At 43.0% G+C, this 21,701-nt stretch overlaps 1 protein-coding gene across 4 annotated transcripts in view; it reads left to right on the plus strand.

Moving 5' to 3' along the window:
* The first annotated feature begins 371 nt into the window (after positions 1-371).
* The window catches only part of PLEKHH1 (pleckstrin homology, MyTH4 and FERM domain containing H1), a 57,998-nt gene continuing 36,668 nt past the window's right edge, over positions 372-21,701 (plus strand). For 2 of the 4 annotated variants that reach the window (XR_008577502.1, XM_054828896.1), the window contains exons 1-5: positions 4,469-4,689; positions 9,279-9,454; positions 14,391-14,453; positions 17,423-17,572; positions 20,689-20,772. Coding sequence is in view for 2 of the 4 variants with exons in the window: in XM_054828896.1 (XP_054684871.1) it covers positions 9,314-9,454; positions 14,391-14,453; positions 17,423-17,572; positions 20,689-20,772 (438 nt within the window). In the remaining 2 variants the exon portion in view is untranslated. Of the gene's footprint in view, positions 588-4,468; positions 4,690-9,278; positions 9,455-14,390; positions 14,454-17,422; positions 17,573-20,688; positions 20,773-21,701 lie in introns of those variants that run through there. The other 2 variants (XM_054828897.1, XM_054828898.1) reach the window with 2 other exon arrangements.

Raw genomic sequence — 21,701 nt, forward strand, 5'->3', positions numbered from 1 at the left:
TGAAATTGGGGAAATCCAGAGATGAAACAAGGCATGAGCTATTAATACTGAGAATAATGCTGGAGTTACCTCTGGGATGACTCCCTAAGGAGAACAGAAATTCTCCATTGTTTTGCTCTGTGCCAGTCAAGACTGTATATACAAAACATATGCTCTCGCTCCAGTTCTGGTTTGAATAGTACACACAAGTGTCTTTATGTCCTATGTGTGAAGTGTGACGAGATGACCATAACATGATCAAAACCAGCTGACAAAGTACCGGAGGGCGATGGTTTCTTGGCCCTCCCACTGGGTCCTCCCACGAGCAACTGGTTTATGCAGTGAGGTGATCCACAGCTGCCAGTCTCTCATTTTCTGCTGCATGAACTTGTCATTGCTGATTAGAAGAGAAGCAAGGCAGGGAGTTGCAGGTCTGTGTTGTGTCTGTCGGCACGCTGCAAGCCCAGGAGAAATAGAGTAAGGGAGCTAGGCACAAAGACCATTTTCAACATCTTGAAGCATCTAGCATAGGTGGAATTTAGAGAACTACGATATGAAGCCTAAGTTCCTTGTGGCGAGAGACAAGTACCTCAGACAAGTGTTTCAAGGTACTGCCTTGGTTTTGAGCAAGCTTTTCCCCACATAGGACTGAGCCTTCAGTGGGGCTCTGACACACGGACTTGGTCTTGCTGGTGTCCTTGCCCCTTTGGTAAGTTTTCAGCAGCACTGTGTCTGGAACGCAATGCTCTCTCCCACCTACAGAACTATGACAACTTTGCTTACTAGAGAAAGAGTTTCTTCTGCTCTCATTTTCTGACACCTTGTTCTCATTTATCTTTTTGTCCTTCTATTTAGATATCTTGGATATAGTGCTCTTAACAAAGCAGCCTGTGCTTGTGTTGTGATAATGAGAGTCTGACAGTGCCAAGCCAGTTCTCTTGGATCTGCCAGAGACTTTGTTTTGTCAATAAGATATTTGCTGTTTATAGTAAATTTTATTTTTTGCTGAATGATATGTCTGCAAATTGTAAAGACCTGACATAGTGTGCTTGAGCAGACATATTAAAGATAACTTCCAAGGGAAATCACTTGGGAACTGTGAGATACTACTGGCTCTTCTTACAACCTTCTCTGCCTGAAGTAAAAAATATTTTTCTATTTGTATTATTTAATGGAAGCCATATTTTAATTAATTTTTTAAATAATAATTTTGTTAAATAATTTAGCAGAAGTGACAGAAGGCATAAGGAGGCACAGCTTTGTAGAGTAATTGCATTTAAGAAATGGCAGCACGTAGTTGTGTGAGTGCTGATGTGGCTCTGGGCCTCCAGGGGTTAAAGCAAGGTGTGTGCAGGCAATTCTTGGGGAGGTACTTTGTGTAAAGTTCAGTGGCTGAGGAATGTCCTGGCAGTCAAGCTTCATTGCCTGGGAAAAACACAAGGCCAGATTGACATTTCAGTTTGTGATACAATCCTGCTGGCTTTACTGGTGCAAAAGGAGAGAATTTGTCCGGTGCCTTTAAAGGAAGAATAAAAATATCTCATAAAATTAAGATTAGAAATACTGTGGTTGCATGCTGTGCTGATTTTGGCTGAGATGATAGAGTTAATTTTCTTCATAGTAGCTGGTATGAGGCTGTGTTCTGGATTTGTGCTGAAAACAGTGTTGATAATAGAGAGATGTTTGCGTTACTGCTGAGCAGTGCTTACACAAAGTCAAGGCCTTCTCTGGTCCTCACACCACCCCACCAGTGAGTAGACTGGGGGTGCACAAGAAATTGGGAGGGGACACAGCCAGGACAGCTGACCCCAACTGACCGAAGGGATATCCCATACCATATGATGTCATTCGCAGCATATAAAGCTGGAGGAAGAAGAAGGAAGGGGGGCGTGTTTGGATGGCATTTGTCTTCCCAAGTAACTGTTACATGTGAAGGAGCCCTGCTTTCCTGGGGATGGCTGAACACCTGCCTGCCCATGTGAAGTGAGGAATTAATTCTTTGTTTTGCTTTGCTTGTGTGCGCGGCTTTTGCTTTACCTATTAAATTGGCTTTATCTCAACCCACAAGTTTTCTCACTTTTGCTCTTCCAATTCTCTCCCCCATCCCACCTGGGGGGAGTGAGCAAGCAGCTGCATGGTACTTAGTTGCCAGCTGGGTTAACCATGACACATGCTGTGGCTGAAAGGAGCCAGGAATAGGATGGGGAGCATGAAGGGAATAGCTCCTTTTCCCATTTTGTCTTTTGGCCTGCCTCAGTTCAGGAGGGGACTCTGTAAAGCTTTTGCCCTCTGAAATACCTATAGGGAGTCATAAATCGTGTTGGTTCTGGTTATTTATTACAATTCTTTGATCATTGGGAGTAGCGATTAATACAGGCGCACACACACAACATACAGACTGTAGGCACCTGCAGTCTCCCTGCTGGAGAAATCTCTTTGGGTGACACTGTCCCAACAGCCAGCTCCATCTCTGTCTGTATTCCTGCCTGTTCCTGCTCGGCTGGCCGAATGGGAGAGCTCCTTGCCAGATGCCTGTTTCTTTTCAGTTCTTTGCCTGTCTCCACTTGGCGCTCTGGCTATCTCTGTGCAGTGCTATCCTGCTCTCTGCCTGAACCAGCTCTGTAATGCATGCTTTGTCTTTTAGCTAGAGAGGAACAGGCAGCTTCATTCAGCCAAATTCCCATGAAACTGGAAACGGATGAGAAATCTAAAGTGAAACAATCTTTAGGGAACTGCAAGGTTCAGAGAGTCTCTGGAAATCTGACTACTTATTTGGATAATGAGGTATAGATTTCAGAGTCTGCCTTTAGTCACTTCAGTGTCCAAATCTTGACCTTATGTTTTTAGTTATATTTCTGTATTTTAACCACTTAATTATATCACATCAGTCTTTTTATTTGTGCATAGAAAGTGATTTGCTACCCATTGTTTCTCTGCTGAGACACCAGTGCAAGCACACTATCAATGTGAGGAAAAAGTTTACATTGAAAGTTTAATAAACAGCAGATCTTGGACCAGGCAATATCTGTGAGCCAGATAACCACACTTAAGATCTTGTTTAACCATGCCTAGTGAATAGTGTTGCTTATAGTACAAAACTATAATTTTGTTCAGTTCTCCTGCCTGCTTCCTCCACAGATTGTTGCAAGCCTGTTTATTTCAGACTGCCCTGTTTTGCGTGGGTAGTCTCAACAGGAGCCAAAGCACAGTTTCAGAGCATTCTCTCATAATCACTCAAGACATCATCTTTTTGGTGCAGCCCTTCCCCAACAAGCCATATTCACTTTCTAGAGGAGAGGAGACCACCTTTCATGGTGGCAAACCAGGCCATGTGAAAGGTGTATGCAAATTGGTCAGAGAGATACATGTCAGCATGACTGTCATTATCCCTGCTGAGGAGAGCTTTGGAGAGAAGTTTTAAAGTATCTTTGACAGAAGTAATGTGCCTAATGACGGAATAAATAACAACTAGTTGCTAAATCTGAACCAGAATGAATGACCTTTCCCTTTGAAACACGCTGGTCTAAGGCCCAAAGCCCTGGGAAAGCTGGGTCCTAGAGCCCCCGTTTGGCTCTAGTCCCTTTGGCTTCCACGTGCCCGCCCCTGGCCTGCTCAGCTCGGTATGAAGAGGTGCCGGGAGCTGGCAGCGACTGGCCCGCAGCAGAGGGCAGCGGCAGGCAGGACAAGGCTGTGTGCGCACACTCGTTCCCAGTGGCTGGCCGCTCCTTGGTGGGGAGATTGCCAGCCAGGAGAGCCATCATTACACTAATTTGGTTTTCATCTCTAGGCTGGCACCAACCCCGTGCCCTGAGGCTGCCTACAACCAGTGAAGGGTGCTCCAGCTGGGGGCTGGGATGCTCCACCAGTCCCTCAAAGGTGAGGGCAGCATGGCGCTGTGGATGCCCACTCCCCACCTGGTTGCTCCACAGAAAACACCGCTGTGCCTCAGAGCTGTGGACGGTTTGGGAACATAAGCTCTAAAGGCTGGGAGATGACTGCAAGGGGGATTGGAGGTAACAAGAGCATGACACCAACACTTGCTTATTCGGCAGGACCGAGGAAGAAGCCTGCAGCTACCAGGAGCTCTGCCCAAGGGGCCCTCCAGCACCCTTCGGCTTTTGCCTAAAGCCGCTTGGCAGCACAAGATGGCTGCCAGGCACAGGGGGAGCAGCAGCGCTCCCGCCTGAGGGGGCAGCGGACGGGCGCTGCGGGCGGCCGCGGGGAGCCCGGCCCGGGATGCCCAGTCAGCACCGGCCGGTCGTCCGCACCCTAGGCCTCAACGGAAGCCCCCGAGGGTGCAGGGTGGGCCGGGAGGGGGGAATGTCTCCGGCAGGGGCAGAGCGCGGCTGTGGCTCCTATCCACCCCGGCCAGGGCGCTGCCCGCTCCACCTGCCTTGCCGCCGCGCCCGAGAAGGGGTTAAAAGCCCGGGGCGGGTGATGTCAGTTCCTGCGCTCCTCGGGAGGGCTGGCTGTGATATTTGAGCCGGGCTCTCCCGCTCGAAGGAAAACGGAGAGAGAATGGGAAAGTGCTGAATGGGACAGAAGCCGTGCCGGGCACCTGCCTGCCACCCAGCGCCGCGCAGCCGCCCGCGGCAAGGGCCGGTACCGCCGCGCTCCCCGTGGCCGCGCGGGGTCAGGAGCCTCCGGACGCCGCCGGCTGCGCTTGTCAGTGCCCCGCTCCGCCGGGGAGAGACTCCCGCGCCGGCCAAGGTGAGCGCGGGTGGGGAGGCGCTCCGGCGGGAGCTGCCGGGGGAGGTGTCCGCCGGCCGCCAGCCCTTGAGTGAGGAGGAGAGGGCGGTCGGGGGCTTTGGAGGGCTGGTCTGTGCGGGGTTGGCTATCACAGCCTTTCTCCTCCCGTCTTTTCGTTCTTCAAGTTGACGGTAAGGGGACCGACGGGAGCGTTCTGGGGTTGATGTTGGGTCAGCTCTGTTATTTAAGGTTTAAAATAAGTAGGTTTGCCTTCGGGTCTGGGACTTTGGTCCCTGTAGCTGCATGGAGGAGGTGGGAGTAGGAACGGCCACACGACGGGAAGAATGCAGCCCAGGAGTAAATACGTGTAAGTCCTGCCGTCTCTTCTGTCTTCCTGGTAAGCCTAGGTGTGCAGGGCAAGACCTCCGGAGGCAGAATGGCAAACCCGGGAGCCTTCTTCCTGCCTTCTGGCACTTTTACTAGTCAAGCTGCCTGCACTGATGTAGAGGGAATTATTTTTATTCCCCCTACCCACCCACCCTTGCCTTTCCCAAGCTTGTCATGTTATTTTTTTCCCCGTGCTCTGCACATCCCAGGCCGCTCTCGTGAACTGGAAACGACCGTGTGGCTGAACAATTCCAATGGCCTCAGGGTTAAAAAGCTGGAGGGTGAAACTGGTTGTGAAGTGGAAAATGAGGTGACTGGGGGCAGGGAGATGATTAATAGTACGGGGTTTCCACACTGACTTTTGACCATTGCCCATACTGCTGACCCTCTTGGTGACATGGGAGGAAATCTCTCTCCCTTCATGTGTTACATTTATCACATTTCTACTGATTCCTTTTGTAGTGAGATGGTAGCTGAAAGTTAAACCAGTATTCAGCTCTGGTGTTCGGGCAGGGTCTGGTGCATTTTACTGGCAGGTACGAAGAACCACGCTCCTTCTGTGCTGACTGAATACCCTATAAGAGCCTGGGTAAACTGATTGCTCAGCTGAGGAGACACTCAATTTGAAATACAGAAATACCGTTTCACTTGTCTGCATTATTTGCACTGAATGAACAAAGCTGCAAACACTTTACTTTCATTTCTATCTGTACCTGAAAGTCTTCATGTTGATTAATTGCTTTTTATTCTCAGAAGACTTTTCAGATGGAAATATACAAAGTATCTGAAGTGTTTTGAATTCTAATCTGGATCCACCAACATGTGGGACATCAGCTAATTCTGGTCTAAACCCAAAAAAATAACATGATATTCCAGTATAAATTTTAGCTTTATCAGAATTACAACTGGATATGGGCACTCCAAGTAAATATATTCATATTTATTTTGGATGTAGCATTTAGTGTCAGAACTGTCTCCGATGTTGATCAAAACTGGCAGATATAGCCAAAACTAGAAGTCTCATGATTGCATTTAGCAGTTGGTTCAGTCATTTTTCCCCCTCTAAGTTCTAGGGACTTTGTAGATCCCATTATCTTCACTGGAAGTTGTTTGATACTTAACACTGAAAATCAAGCTGCTCTTTAAGAAGCATCTGTATGCATTTAAGAATGACGTTTTGAAAATCTCAGCTTGTTTTAATAAAGTGGCTGCCTCCTGTTTTTCAAGTTCCTAAAGTAAGAATATTGCACCTGAAAGTATCTGATTTCCAACTTCTTCATATGCCAAAGGGGTAAAAGAACCAGTTTTATATAAACATATAAATATGGTTTATATAACCCTATAAATTCTGTATCTGATACGAAAAGGACCAATAGCTGGGGGAAAGGAGGAGTCAAAGAACTTAGCGGATGAAGATGGTTAAGAATTACAAAAAAAGGCATGTGAAATGGCAGGTCCAGTAGCAAGGATTTAAAGCCAGTCTGTCAAAATAAAGTTGATATTGTAATTAATAAATTACAGATGAACTGCTTATGTTTAGGAGAATGAGGGAGAAGGAATGATGCATTTAACAGTAAATGAGAATTCAGAATAAATTTGAAGTTGTAAATGAAGTTGTAATTTAGGGGTAAATGTGAGACATGATGCAACATATTTATCTGAAAATGGGTAAGGTTTTCGCTAGAGAGAAGAAAAGCCATAATTCTAATCTCTGGCCTTTGGAAATCATTTGATATGATGACACATGGGGAAGTTATTAGCTTAAGTGGAAGAGATGGGGATTAATAGAAGAATAAGATAGATGAAATGACAGAAGAGAATGTGACAATGCTGTGCTGAAGGGGACTCTGTTAGAAGGTAGGTATTTTACTGCAAGAGCTGACTGACCCAGGGGATTAGTAAGGGTGGGATAAACTCTAATGACACAAAGTAAAATTGCACATTAGAAGTAGTAATAAAGTGGGCACGAAGTCTGGGAGAGCACTGTTTAGAAACAGCAGAGTTGGAAAAGATCTGGATATACTAATCAATCATAGAGTAACCATGGGCCTGTTAAATTTTGCAATGGACTGTAGTACAGAGATCCTTGATCTTGTGGAGATCTGGCACAGTCCTGTGCTTTATTCATCTGTTCCAGTATCATTGCAATGGGTCCCGTGCACTCCCCTGTCTGGCATTTGCAAAGGCAAAGCCAGCTGAGATTCCTCTGCTCCAGTTGTATTGGCTTGTCTGTGAAGGTCATCCACCAGTGTAATGTGGTTGTAAAAAAGGCAAATGTAACCAGGTGAGGTATTGCCTGGGAGAGTGGAAAGTACTAAATGCCTTTACACAAGGCTTTGGTGAGGCTGCACATTGCCTTCCAGGTGCAGTTGTGGTCACCCGTGTCTGTGAAAGGGAGTGAGAAAGATAAACCCCATTTCTTGTATATGATGTGCACTAAAGCTGGAACAGGTGCAGAGGGAGAGTGGTGAGCTTTTCTTATGAGACCAAAAGAGCCCCTTATCTCTAGCCTTGCAAAATGAGGCTTTTAGGGAGAAGCTTTTGATATCTATAAATATACTAAGGAGTAAATATGAGGGAGGGGAAAAAACTAGCTAAGCTGAAGGGCAATATTCTACAAGAATGAACAGATACAAGCTGATTATGATTATATTTATGCTGGTAGTTAGAAGGTGGCTCATTAGAGGGGTGAGGTTTTAGAACAACAGGAATAGAGGGAGCAAAACTGTCTGCACAGTTCTGGGGAATGGCTGCGTTCATTTATGAAAAGGATTATATGATGCAGTTGTCTACAGTGAGAAGGAATGAGACTTAATGATTCAGGACATCTATCCCAGTTCTAGACTTCCTATTCAGAATAGGGTATTTTAGTTCAACTGGAAGTTATGGACTGTCTGAGGACATTGCTTTTGCTCTGGCCTAGGCTATGGGGTAAATTAGATTCATTTTACTTTGTGCCATTAGAGTTTATCCCATTCATTCATATGTCCTCTTTGGACTTAAACTCTATGAATAAAGACTAAAACGTATACTTACACTATTACCTATAAGGACTAAAACGTATACTTAACACTATTACCTATACTTAGGGTAACTTGAATGTCAGTCTCTTACATGCAAAATATGAGCCAGATGTCCTGACACGTGGGTGCAACTAGAGGGACATCTTAAGCTTTCCCACCCTGCAAAGGCAGATGTAAAGGCAACAAGGCTGAGTGACTTCACTGCTCTCTCCCAAGTCTTGGTCTGTTGCTTTGCTCCAGTTCAGGAAAGCACTGAGAAGTTCCTTTCAGTATGGGTTTCAGTGTTCTGAGGAAGCTGATGAACTAATAACTGTTCTTGCTTTGTAAACATTTGTTATTGTAGGGTAATACAGCTGGCTGCTGGACTGCACACACTGAGTTGATATTATAAACCTTTTTCTGAGTGCTTACAAATACCTGAATTTGATTAAGGACACTTATTACCTGCATTTTACATATCTGTTAAAATCAGCACAAAGTATCTGAAATGTCTAAACAGGAGTAAGAAAATAAAACAACTTCAAAAACCATAGCTTTTCCACTTGTGGAGTTGTGTATATCTCTTGATGTCTGCAAGGATTTTAGTAGACCCTTGTGTTTTCTCTTCAGTCCTAGCTTATTCCGGGCTGGGATCTTTTTCTGTTTGAACGAAGTGATTGTTTACATACTGTGGTACAGCTACTCTTCTACTCTTATTGTGGACTGACTGTATCCAGTAGTTAGGGATTGGGAATACTGTTGCATCCTCTTAATACAGTCTGTTTGAGATAAGGCCCTGGTGCCCCAAGTTAATAATAAGTGTGTTACCTGAGTTACTTTTAAGAGGTTTTAGTGGCTTGAGAGTTTACAGCTATACTGGTACAGAGGAGGCAGGAGTAAAAATACTCCTAGTCTATAGGTAGATGTTGAGCAAGGCTGTAAGGATGGCGGTAAGGCTATTTGTGGAATATACAGTATGATGCATTACTAAATTATTTACTCTAGAGGTAAAAGGTTTTTTGAATATTTATCTGTTATTCATTAAAAGTGACCTCTGGCAGAGGGCAATATCAATAACTTGGGATAGAACAATTTCATCTTCTGCTTGCAGAAGAAATGGCCTTTGTTACCAGTCCTGTAAGACGGACCAAGGAAGACTAGGCACAAGAGGTGAAAAGTTTGCCCATCTAAAATACATATTTTTTTCCTTCTCTTTTGTAGGATTTTTAGAGCACCTCAGATGACGTCCCAAGCGGATGATTAACTTCACAATGGCAGAACTCACAGTGGAGAATGGCAACTGTATGGACTGGCAAAAGCGATGCCTTGCTTTGGAGTCCCAGCTATTCAAATTCCGCTTGCAGGCAAGCAAGATCCGAGAGCTGTTAGCTGAGAAGGTGAGGCAGTGGTGGCGGCTTCTACTTTGCACTGAATTATGGCATGAAAGCAAAAAAAATCCCTAAATGCTGAGCCATCCAATAAAACTGTTACTTGCAGTGGGGATCTCTTCCTTGATTACAGTATGTCATTGCTTATCACTTGAGATAGAGATGTGCCTGTCAGAGTGGTGTAAAGTGGTATTAGTGAAAATAAGAATTTGGCCTTTTTTACTGGAAAATCACCACATAGTTGGATTCTAATGGAAAACACTGTACCAGCAAGATTCTAGATACATAAAGTGACTGAGGCAGCTGCAGAGCAAAGATAGATATTCTGGATAAGAACAGCAGGATCAGGACTTGACTGGCAATAGAAAATCTTACAAATTATGTTGTAATGTTAAAGGACTGGACAGGGGTACATGTACTGCCATAGTATTAGAATAACATTGCATATCCAGTCAAAAGATTCTGGGGATACTGAAGAGCAGGACTGAGATACTTTGAGCTCTGAATGTTAGAAGCTTGCGTGGCCTCTGTCTGGTTTTAGAGGCATCTCCTACTAATCCTTTTCAAGCGCACTAAGTGAACTCGTTTGAAATCCTGGGGGAGAGGACTGGCAAAGATTTGAGGGGTTTGTTGTTTTTTTTTTTTCTATCATGATGTGGGGTTTTGGTGGTTTTTCTTTACCTTAAATTGAATTATTTTTCAATTTGAATAAAAGCTTTTTCAATAACCTCTAATTTGCATAAAATCCAAGTTTGTAGGTTGCTGTGGAGTTCCTTCTTTGTTTCAAAATTTGGCTTATATTATCACAGTCTGGTTGAAGATTGCTCAGATACCCAATTACTATTGGAAAGTGAAAACAGTTTCTTTCAGTCACAGTTTGCTAATGAAGTTGAAATTTTTACAACTGACTGCAGTTTACTCCAAATGCTTTTAAGCTGTACCTGATGACAGATATATTCTAATCTAACTTTTGCTCCATTTTCTATTATGTAACTTTTATGTGTATATTCTTATTTGTTGGTTTTGGATGTAAAAACATCCACATGACATCTACTTCAGAGTGGAGCAATCTTCATCCTTGCTTTCACTGTAATTACATTTGCACTAATGCCATATACTGCATGAAACATTCATTCCACCCTTCATATTTTAAGAAATTATGCAATTCTAAGCACCCTGTTCATCTTTTCAAGGTAGCTTCTGAGATGGACCGTAGTGATTACTTACCTTGGAAAACATTGAAAGTGGTCGTAAGGTCCATTTAGATAAAGGCACATTAAAAAAAATAAATCATGTATAGATGTGGTGCAGGTCTGGTAAAGACAAACAGTATTCATATGTGATACTCCACATTTGCTGCATTATGGAATCTGTGGCCTCGTGCTTTATTAATTCCTGCTTTGAGAAACTTCCTGGTTACCCACACACAAAGCAAAGAAACCTACCTATCAAACTTCCTTTTTGGAGACCACCTGCCAGAGATCTTCTGACTGTCTCTTTAGGGAGGCTTGTGGAGCATGGCAGAGAACGAGATTGTCACCTGCTTCAGGGGTCTCCTCAAGGAAGGGGCCTGACTGCCATTAATCCAGCCTTTCAGTCAAAGCGATGTTCCCTTTGTTAAGATTAAGGAGCAGCTTGGTTCAGTGATCAGGTTACTCTGTAACTACTTGTACAGCACTGTCGTTGTAGGCTTACTTGAAGGGTCAAAGAGCTAGCAGGCTTGCAGTTCCCTACCCTGAATGTCGTGTGGGAAGGGGAGAGCCTCAGGGACTGTGGGGCAGCTCTGGCAGGCTCTCCTGACGCAGGGCGACTCGAGGCACCAAAGCAGTGCTCAGCACACAATGCTCGTGCTCCTGTCCATGCTGCATCCTTCTCCCCCCTCAGATGGGCAGTGATGCAGAACTGAAGGAGGCACATGCTTTATGCATAGTGATGCCAACTCCAGGGATTTTTATCATATATTTTATAGCAACTGTGATTTATTTTTTTTTCCTTATGGTTCTATTTGTGAGAATGAAGAGATTCAGAGTTATTTGAAAGAGTACTGCATTTTCAAAACGTTTTTTTGGGGGGGCAGGGGAGAAGATCTTGAAAAATGTGAAGTGGGCACTTTGAAGCTGTGATGCCAATCCGTGGTGAACATTGCCCCTGAGATGCTCTGATATAGCTTGCAGCAATTGGAAAATTAATTAATTAAAAAAAAAAAAAGTGGTTTTGCCAGGGAAAGTGAAGAACAATGTTAACAGCAGTGTGATACTTGCTCACCAGCTAGGCCGTCTCAGGGGTCTGGAAGCTACTGATTGAAAGGCTTGGAAACCTGATCCCCCATGTCTTAAATTGGTCTTTATAACCAATTTTCTGATTTTGGTTTTTAAGGCAGATTTTACTATTTTAACTCACAAAGAAAACCCCAATCATTCATGCTTGGCACTGATTATACGATGTGTGCTAACAGTTTAAATACTTCAGATTTTTAAAATCCGCTTAGATTGAATAATCTACATTGCTGTTCAGAACATGAGGAATTTAAAACCCAACGGTTTAACTGCCAGTGCCCTAGTTCACATGGTGCAAACTTCCACATTGGTAGCCCAGTCTCAGCTATTGAGCAGTGTCACCCAAGCTGTGCTGAGCCTGGTAGAGGGACCTCAGCCCTCCAAGACAAAGCTCTGCCATTCTGCTGGACCCCTGCAGGGCACGAGACCTCTGGGTCCTGCCTTGTTGTGGACATCAGCAGGGATCTGGTCTCTCTGGAACAAGGCTGTTGTTTCCACTCTGACTTTCTAGTATGCACACAAAGAAAGGGATACTCCTCTGTTGGTGAGCGACATAGCAGTCTGTTGCCTTGGTAGCAAGATGACCTCGTAGGAGTAAGCTCTGGAAGAGAACAACAGGAAGAAAATGAGGCTGAGACATGCGGGAACTTTTTTTCACTCAATTTTATTTAGCTGTTCTGAGCCATCAGGAGAGGGAAGGCCTATGTGAATGGTTGATAGGAGGATCTTTTGCAGCTTTTAGAAGGGCCATCTGGGTAGCTTTTAACCTGCTTCTGTCTTACTTCAACAAACACTTGGAAAAAGCCTCTTTTGTCTCATGCAAGCATGGCTATACAACTGGGCCTGTTTCCCTCCATACAAGCTTTCTGGGCCAATGTTTGGGAGAAGAGTTACTTGAATTTGGCTTGGTCACTAAGTTTTTTTATGTGACCTGGGTCAAGTTACTTAGTAGCATTTGTCAAATTATAAAGCATTTTGAATGAAAGGACCCATGTAAATACCAAGCATAATTATTAATTCATTGAGGGATTTGAAAGAGCCTTACATCCATGCTTGTATTAAATCTGAATGCGCTCCAGTGAGACAGCTGACACTGGGGATGGGTGAAGTAATCATTTTGTGTATATGAGAAACACAGCAGTTATTTAACAGGTCATAGTAGGACAACCTAACAATGTAGTACAGGAAGTTAAGAAAAGTACAAGTTCATGTAAGGCTACAGAGGGAATCAGGGTGACAAAAGTAACTGATTTGACTGGAACTTAGCCAGGTCACCCTGCTTGCACAAGAAGTTTCATAACTTTTCTGTAGTGGTAAGGAATGGTCTCAACATACATTCTCTGTCCTGATCAGGAACCAGGATGGCATGGCCATGGCATGGCTTTTTTAGTTATATGACCATTGAGGTGTCTACATACATGTACCTTTCTGATATGTTTGTCAATAGGCACAGTCTGCTCTTACAATCAATGTGTATGTATGAAAAGGAGAGTTGTTTTGTTGCCATCTGAATGAAGGGAGATGGAAACGCAGGAATGGTGGCATCTCCGTTCTGGGTGATCAACCCAAGAGGAGTAAGTCCCGCTTTCAGAAGTGTTGGTTTGGTCCTCATAGTGACCAACCTGAATGCTTGGCTCCAGTGCTTTATTAAGAATCATAAAATGCATTGGAGAGAAAAGGAGATCAGTTTCCCTTATAGTTTGTTTTCTACTTGAAGCATGTTTCTTTTAATCTTCTGAAGCTGCTTCTACATCATTCCTTCATTAGTAAAACACAAGTAAATGCTGGAAGGTCTGTGAAGCATTCTTCAAATTTTGCAGCTTAGTGGATGAAACTTAGTGTTACTGACTTCATGTTAAATCTGGGCTTAAATCTGAGACCCACTGAAGCAGGGTAGGTGGTGGAAGATGATCTTGCAAGCACTGAATGAGATCCTAAGTTGCTATTTACAAAAAAAAAAAAGGCTGGGGTCTAGTGGCAAGTTGTTAGAGGTACATCTGCATTTCACTGAGAATGAAGTGGTTTGTATACATTTAGAATAAAATTCTATTCAGTGTTCTTTGACTTCAATAGCAGCAATGGTCAGGTAAAGAATCACAGAATTGTCAGTTTGCAAAGCTCTTTAAAATGAAAGCGGCATAGGAAAATTAAGATCATTGTTAATCTTGTCAGTTATGAGCCTGTGATGCTTTTGAAGCCAAAGCAAAGTATTCATTGGTTATAATATGGCATTGTAGATAACCTGCTGTGAGCTTTCCAAGATGAATTCATTTTTATTTACCATTGTGAATGAATCCTAGCTGAAATAAAACCAGGAAATAATGGCACACTGTAGACAGGCTTCTTGCAGGGACAGCCCGTGGTGTGTAAATTGTAGAGATGGGGTCAAGACTTTGGGACTATATCCTTGACCCGTGTAATGAATGATGAAGCTCACTAATGAGAAAACAGTTCCGGTAAATTCAAAGTAGGGCAGAAGACTGGAAAAGGTCAAAGACTTTTTTTTTTCCTGGTCAGAGCTGTCCAGTTAACCCAAAAGATGCCAAAGATCTGTAGACATGCACAAGAAATGGAAGATTCCTGAGTAAAACAGGTGAATTTCCAGGTGATATTAATTTCTTTTCTTTCTTCCTTTCCCCCTCTCCCTTCCTTCTCTTCTGGCTCTGAAGATGCAGGAATTGGAACAGAGAGTGATAGAAGCAGAGCAAAGAGCTGAGGATGCAGAGAAACAGGTAAGAGATTCTCTTATGGTTGCTCTGGTACAAGTCCTCTTACCAGTAACTTACTCTAAATTCCCTCCAGTCTAGCATACAGACAGCACTCTGCGGTGCTGTGCTCTGCTAGGGAAGCACTGATTTACAGTGGTGAATGGATTTTCTGGTCTACTTCCCAGTCTTTGAGCCTGAGCTGTGAACAGGTGCCTAAATAGGTTTAATCCTAAGTGAAAACCAGCACATTATATCTGGCTCTCAGCTTCACAGCCTTTACCATCCGTGATAGGCATGCTTGGTTATGGAAAAGGAAGGGGATGTTGTACCTCAGGATTAAAGTGCAGAGATAGAGCTGCCTGGCAGATTCTCAGAAAACAAATACTTAAGAGTACTGGTAAGGACTTGCCTGCAAGTAGAGAAGGTTCTGTGAAAGAAGTAAGGGTGTGTCTACAAAACCTTTCAATTGTTTTGGACTTTCTTTTTAGTTACTGCTCTGGCTCAGGAGGCCATGGAGAAAAGCAGTAAGAGCTGGATTCATTGCATATTACTGTAACCATCTGAAAGTTAGGCATATTGTCTAAGCTAGCTTGTGAACAGGGCATGAAGAATAATGGACTGTTGTACAGTCTGCACTGGAAGGACTATTATAAAAACAAAGGAGCCAGGAAGAGCCAGATGGTCTGAGCTCCTGCATCACTGCAGACCACTGCTGAAGGGAAGGTTTGAAGTGAACCAGCTGTCTCCAGATGGATAAGAGCTGCAGGACTGAGCATCAAGTCAGAGATTAAAGCACAGAACTAAGACCTGTGCAAGATGGCCAGGAATGGACTTCAGTAGTGAAGGACACAGTGTTATAAGCCTTGGGAAATATATTGCCTAGGAACCAAGAACCTGAAGCACCTGGTAAGGTATTCTGTCTGCAGAACGTACTATTCCATACCAGTTTGACATTGAAGTCAAGATTTTTTTCTTACCAGCTTAAATATAGGAAAGATGCTAGGCCTAGTCACCATGCAGTTGGCCTCTATGCCAAATCAGCAATTGCCAACCAAGAGCAAAAGTTGTTCTTGAGACTGGTATTGGGAAGTTCACATCCAACCAAGATAGGCAAAGCTAACATTGTCTCCGTGACAGTACCAGCAGGAAATACAGTTATTGCCACAGGCCAATGAAGGAAGTTTCATACTAGCAGACACCTCAATGATAGGAGTAGAGTGTCTGTGATATGGTAAGAAGGAATGACAGCAAGGACAAAAATGGAGAGCAAGTCAAATCCAGGTCAGAGAATGGGCAAGAAAGGGAGAACTTAGCTGGGAAAGTGTAGGAGAAATGAGGATTGCCTTCACTCACCTGCCACTGGCAGTTTGCAGCCATGTGTTGGCAGGTCCTAAAGATTAGCAACCCTCAAAGTTGTAGGGTCTGTCTTTCCAGCAACCTTATCCACATCCAGACATAAGTGTTCCTAGAGAAATACTTCATTGCTGCCTGACAGCCTGAAGAAGTGACAGCATAAGGAATAGGACCATTCCCTTCCGCTAGCAAGTATATTCACCATGAATGAGAAGCAGCTGACAAATGAGAGGGCTCCACATCAAGTGTAAAATCCCTTGTTATCTTTCTCTCCAGGAGTCTGGGGGGGTTGGATTTGTTAATTCAATGGGCTCCCTGTAGCTGCCAACCTCAATTAAGGAAATCACATGTTTGCAGTCCCCTCTCTGAGCCTCTAGTACAGAGTCAGCATTTAGGCATCAGACAGAAAGGAGGGGCCATTTCTTTTTACTATAATCACCCTAAACTCTAATGAAAACACATCCGACTCAGCAGGCTTAGTTTTCTGGCTCAGATGTTGGGTGCCTACCTTTCTGATTCAGTATGAGGAAGAGGCAGTTTGCTTCTCTGCCTAATGCAAGCAGACAGGAGGACAAAACACAGCTTCTGCAAGTATGGAGTGTAGGCTGTTCAACAGAGCATGAGTAACTCTCTTGCACAGACTCTGTGAAGTGCTCAGATCACTACCTGCATTCTGCCTTCCTGGTTCCAAACTCATGCCAAATTAATGGTATCTGGAGTTGGTTTCTTTGCAGATTTAGCCTCTCTGGGATGTGTTAGAACCAGACATTTTCCCATCATTAAGTGCTGCAATTAGCAGGTTTGCGTTAAGTTGGACGAATTCCATTCACTTATAGAAATGAAGTCTTATAATCCATTGCAAAAGGATGAGGTAATAATAAAACAGACTGGCATATCAAAAGACATAGGTTTTAAAGAAAGCAAAGAGGTTTTAAAAACTAGCTAAAAACCTGAAAGGCTGAAAACCTGACCTGATCAGCAGCTAGATTTTAGTACATTGAAACTTTGTCTGTAGTGAAGGAGCATTACTACATTGGTGCTTCTCCTGCTGAGATGAACAAGTGTTGGCACTGGCAGGAGCTCAAAGATAGGCAAAGCTTCTGAAATCTCTAACATGCTAACTGCTTAGCAGGTCTGGAGAAAACACTTGTCAGAAAGCCAGAAGTTGGCAAAACATTGTCTAAGCTGGGGATAGGAGGAAGAAGGAACTCCATAGTACATTGCCCTATAGAAATCTTGATCTGAAGCAAATGGCCAGGGTTTTGTGGTGTGTACCTTGGTAGTGAATGGGGTAAAAAGCTGACCAGGGTATTGCAAAGGAGGAAAACGTGGTGTACCTTGCCCATACATCTGTGTAGGCTATAGTGCCTGTATGGTCTCTTTGACCAATAGTGTGCAAATATGTCATAATCCACAATGTGTTTATCTGTTACTGCTTCAGTATTACAAATGAATGGACAATGTTCTTTTCACATGTGTGGATATAAACTAAGTGTGACTTGAAGGGTTGTTTCAGGTTTTTTTTCCTTCTTTTCCCGACTTCAGAAATATGAATACTCTCAGTTAGGGTCTTACCACTAAACAAGCAGCTCCTTCATTTCCATTGTTTTGGTTGACAATCCCTCTGATTGTCATTACAGGTCAGAGTTATGGAAGAGAAGATAAAACTAGCCAATGTGAAGACTGGTGAATCAGACAGCACTCTGCACAGGAAATATCAAGAGCTGATGGGCACAGTGCAAGGAAAGCAAGATCTGATCAACAGATTGGAGACACAGCTAGCAAAACAGGTAAAGATATCATCTACAGGGAGACCTGTAGCTTTCATGAGTTGGAGGGATTCTGTAATGTATGTTTCAAAGACATGGATTATGTCTTCATCACATGTTAGCCTCTCGGTTGCTTTCAGATCAGCCGTAAAATGATGCCATGCTCAGTGCAAGATTCTCTCCTTCCTTTCTCTTTTCAGACAAAAACATCCATTCAGCCTCAGTAGCCCTTGTCTCTTAACTGTAGCAGTTTGGTCAATGTTCTTAAAGTACTTCCTTATGTTAGTGTTCAGTTAGTGTTGAGACCCTGAATTGTAATGCTAGTCTGGTCACAGTATTTCTCTGACTTCCTAGCATATAGATTGCTCTGCAAAATCATTATGTAGTCCATCTGTGACTTGGCATGTGCTCTTCAGCAAGCCTTTAGCATAGCTCATATCTTGTCAGATGTCCTCATTATAAAAGAGCAGCTGTTTCCCAGTATGGATAGTTCTTAGTCTCCTCCATTCTCAGTTAGTGGAAGGAAGGACAGCAGGGCTTGTATTTTGGCTCTAGTAAAGGCCTTGCCCTATGCTCTTTATAATAAGAATGAGGTATTCTTATATGTTGCTAAGCACATTACTTCTAAATGGAAATAGCTCGAAGTATTTTTTGTGTAAAATCCCTTGTCATTTGAGATACACTTTGCATTTAACTAATTGTCACCTATTTCAAGGGCAAAATAGATTGGCAAGCTGTCTGACCTTACTCAGACCAAGTATAGTCCTTGTAATACTCTGGGTTTCAGGTCACTTCCCTAGGCCAGCTTGCTCAGGCAGTATGTAGATGACATTTCTGCATTTTGGAAGAGAAATAAGGTGTTTGGAAGAAGCTACAGTAATGATCAAGGTCTGGAAGCAGCTCTTGCAATCAGAGATGGAAGAAATTCTGATTTACCCCAAAATGCGAGGTGTGATTTGATTAAAATCAACACACAGAAGTGGGAAAAATGTTCTGTTAGTAGAAATCTCTTTATTCTAGCAACAAGAGGCAAAATGAGATTCTAGAAATGAAAGCCAAAGCTTGACATTTTCAGACAAGAAACACTCTTTATCAGGGTCACTGGTTTAGTTTCAGAATGCGATGCGACAGTGGCAGCACTGGAAGGTCACTGAGGGTCCCTGTAAGGCATCCTGTTCATTTTCATTGGGATGAGGAGAGCTGTGGAGTTCAGAGCATTAATAAGAGAACACTGAGGTCATGTCTGGACCACACAATAGCATGGGATGCAAAGAACCTAACTGCTTCTGGATCTTAAAGCACAATAACTGCATCTACAGGTGCTGGGTCTGAGTGAATTGGCTCTACCTAGAGGCAGGGCTTACTAAGCTCTGTGACAATGATGTTGTCATGTCACTATTCTACTTTAGGACCATGAATAAAATCTTGGCATTGCACTTGACCGTGTACCATAACAATATTCTGAATCTTTTACCTCTTGGTCCCTGATCTGAGACAAGTCCAGGTCATTAGGGATTCAAAGGCAATACACATGTGATGGATATTCAGAGGACTATGGTAGGATCCACTATATGTGCCAGAGCATTTCAGACCAGTAGGCACGTTTAATATTCAGACTCCAGCAAAGGCTGTTATCTGATGATTAGGAACACACAGAGCCATATTCAGGTAGAAAAACTGTTTAAATCCTCCTCTTGAAGCATCAGATTTGATTACTTTTATTTCATTATGCTCAACTATAAATGTTACTGCTACCCATAACGTTGCCAAGGTCTATTTTAAAGTCAGCAAACATATTTGAATAAGAGCTTTTAAATGTGCAGTTGTGGTGATGAATAGCATGTGGTGATTAAAAGCGATGTGAAGATGTGGGGAATTTCCTGCAGTCTACTGTGTATTTATATAGTATTCATTAAGTGAACTTACTCTTCAGTGTGAAAAATTTAAAAAGGGAATGAGGAGGAAGCACTGATGTTTTTATTATTATAATTAATTGTATTTGTTCACATCACACACAAAAAAATCTAGCAGGGAAACCATCAACTGCTACCAGAATGTATTACTTTTGTCCAGTTAATTAGAGAAACCAGGGCTGAATGTGCCATACAGAGTATATTCCCCTTCCTTGCTCCTGGAACTGATTTCTCCTTGTAGTTGTTTAAATCATTATGTAGATAGGAGAGCTTTCAGTGATATTGCTTCTGATGAAGCCACACAGGAGATGAACAGAAGGCTTCAGGTGATCATATCAATCCAGCATCTTTCAAAGAAAATTGCCAGAAAAAGAAAAAAAATGTAGCTGAGAGAACACAGCTGCAAAAATGATGTTGTAGCAATATTGCCCAAGCAGATACTTGGGGAAAAATGTTAATTGTGCAAATCGACAGTATTCCCGTGACACCTTTGTGTGTACTAGAACCCGTTTTAATGGATATGTAAACATACAACCACTTACACCATCTCAAAACCTCATAGTAGGTCTTAGTGTTTCAAAGTTGAGTTTTGGAGCTTTTTTACCCTGAGTCTGCTTGTTTGTGGTTTTGTTTGGGTTTCTTTTTTAATTTACTTTCTTGATGAGAGTAGTGTGTGTGTGTGTGTTAAATACATTGTTGGTATTAGTTTCCATCTCGTGCACCTTTAAAGTCTATACTCTATATTTGTACTTGCGGCAATTGAATCCCTTTTGCTTGAAGAATTACACTGTTTTATAAATCACTTACTGGCACTGCTTAATTCTTATTAACTTCAGCCAACAATATGTGTGTGTGTGTAGGCTGAGGGAATACTATAGATGCTCAACAGCAAACAGCAATGCTGCAAAACCATCTAAAACAGGAAAAGTTGCAGTTTGTAGTCAAAAGAAACTGATAGGTGGGCAATCAATACCTGAGCTGGATTTTGCTATTCCACAACAAACTCCTGAAACAACCCTCCAAATTTGACTCCAGGGACTGTGTAAGACAACTTAGAGCTTGATTTTTCAGAGGCCAGCTAAATAATAGTATCCAAATAGCAGTCTTAAATCTTACGTCTGGAATGGGACCTTCAATGTTTAAGTCACTCCTGATGCAGTAACTTTCTGAGAACAGTTAGCTGTACTCTACTAATGCATCTAATTTTTTTTTTTTTTTGCACAGAAACAGTTGAGGACTGAGGAAGCCAAAATTGTTCAAGAGAAAGCTGCCAAGATCAAAGAGTGGGTAACGTTTAAGCTGAGAGAGGTGAGTCTTTAGCTTGCTGCCAGGTTTCAAGGCCTATGACTAGATACAGTGGCTGCACTGTAGGGACAATAGTCTGAGGACAGTTGATCTGCCACAGAGGCTTTCTGCTTGTTTGGCCCAACATATACTCAGTTGCAGAGCTAGGGTCATCCCTCTTACTGAGGGCTACTTACTGCTTTAGGCAAACTTAAATGACTGAAGTCAGTAATTCCTGAAAGCAGTCTCTGAAGAAGATTTACTAGTCACAAGTGGCTTTCACCTAGCTTTCCTCTGCCTTTCCCTTTTTTCTCTGGGTGCAGTTTCTGTCTTTTTTTCTGACAAAGCAGCTTTAACACAAACACATGTCCTTTGTTCTTCCTTAATTTGCCATCTCTGACTAATGCTGTTTTCCTACTGCCCAGCATTTTCTCATGTCTAACCTCTTCCTCCCATCCATCCTGTGGACTCATGCCTCTGTCTGGGCCTAATTCAATACCCTCTAGAAAAACTGAGAGATAGCAATGGGTCAGCACACAGTTTTAAAGATGCAGTAATAGTTTACAACTGGGAGTGGGGCTATCTGGTCTTTCCCTTTTATTCCAAGTTAAAGCCATAGATTTCCCAGTTTATGCTAGAAAGGGAATTTGTTGGAGTTGGAAGAAGTAGTCCTTGTATGCGCTAATTGTGTTATAATGTGACTTTGTAATCTCATTAAATTGCCTAGACAATTCACTGAGCTGCTGCACTTGCCTTTCATTCTCCTGTATGAGATAACTTAAGGTGCATCTACATTATTGACTGGTGCAGCACAAAGGAGGAAGCACAGGGGTTGACAGTGTGACCTGCTGTGAATCCAGGACCATAGGTTCACATTGTGTCTTTACTGGCAATGAAGTTCATGCCAGATGCTGATTCTAGGTGCATACCATGCACAGGTAGACCGCTGCCAA

Source organism: Grus americana, chromosome 5 (assembly GCF_028858705.1).
Source record: "Grus americana isolate bGruAme1 chromosome 5, bGruAme1.mat, whole genome shotgun sequence".
NCBI lineage: Eukaryota > Metazoa > Chordata > Aves > Gruiformes > Gruidae > Grus > Grus americana.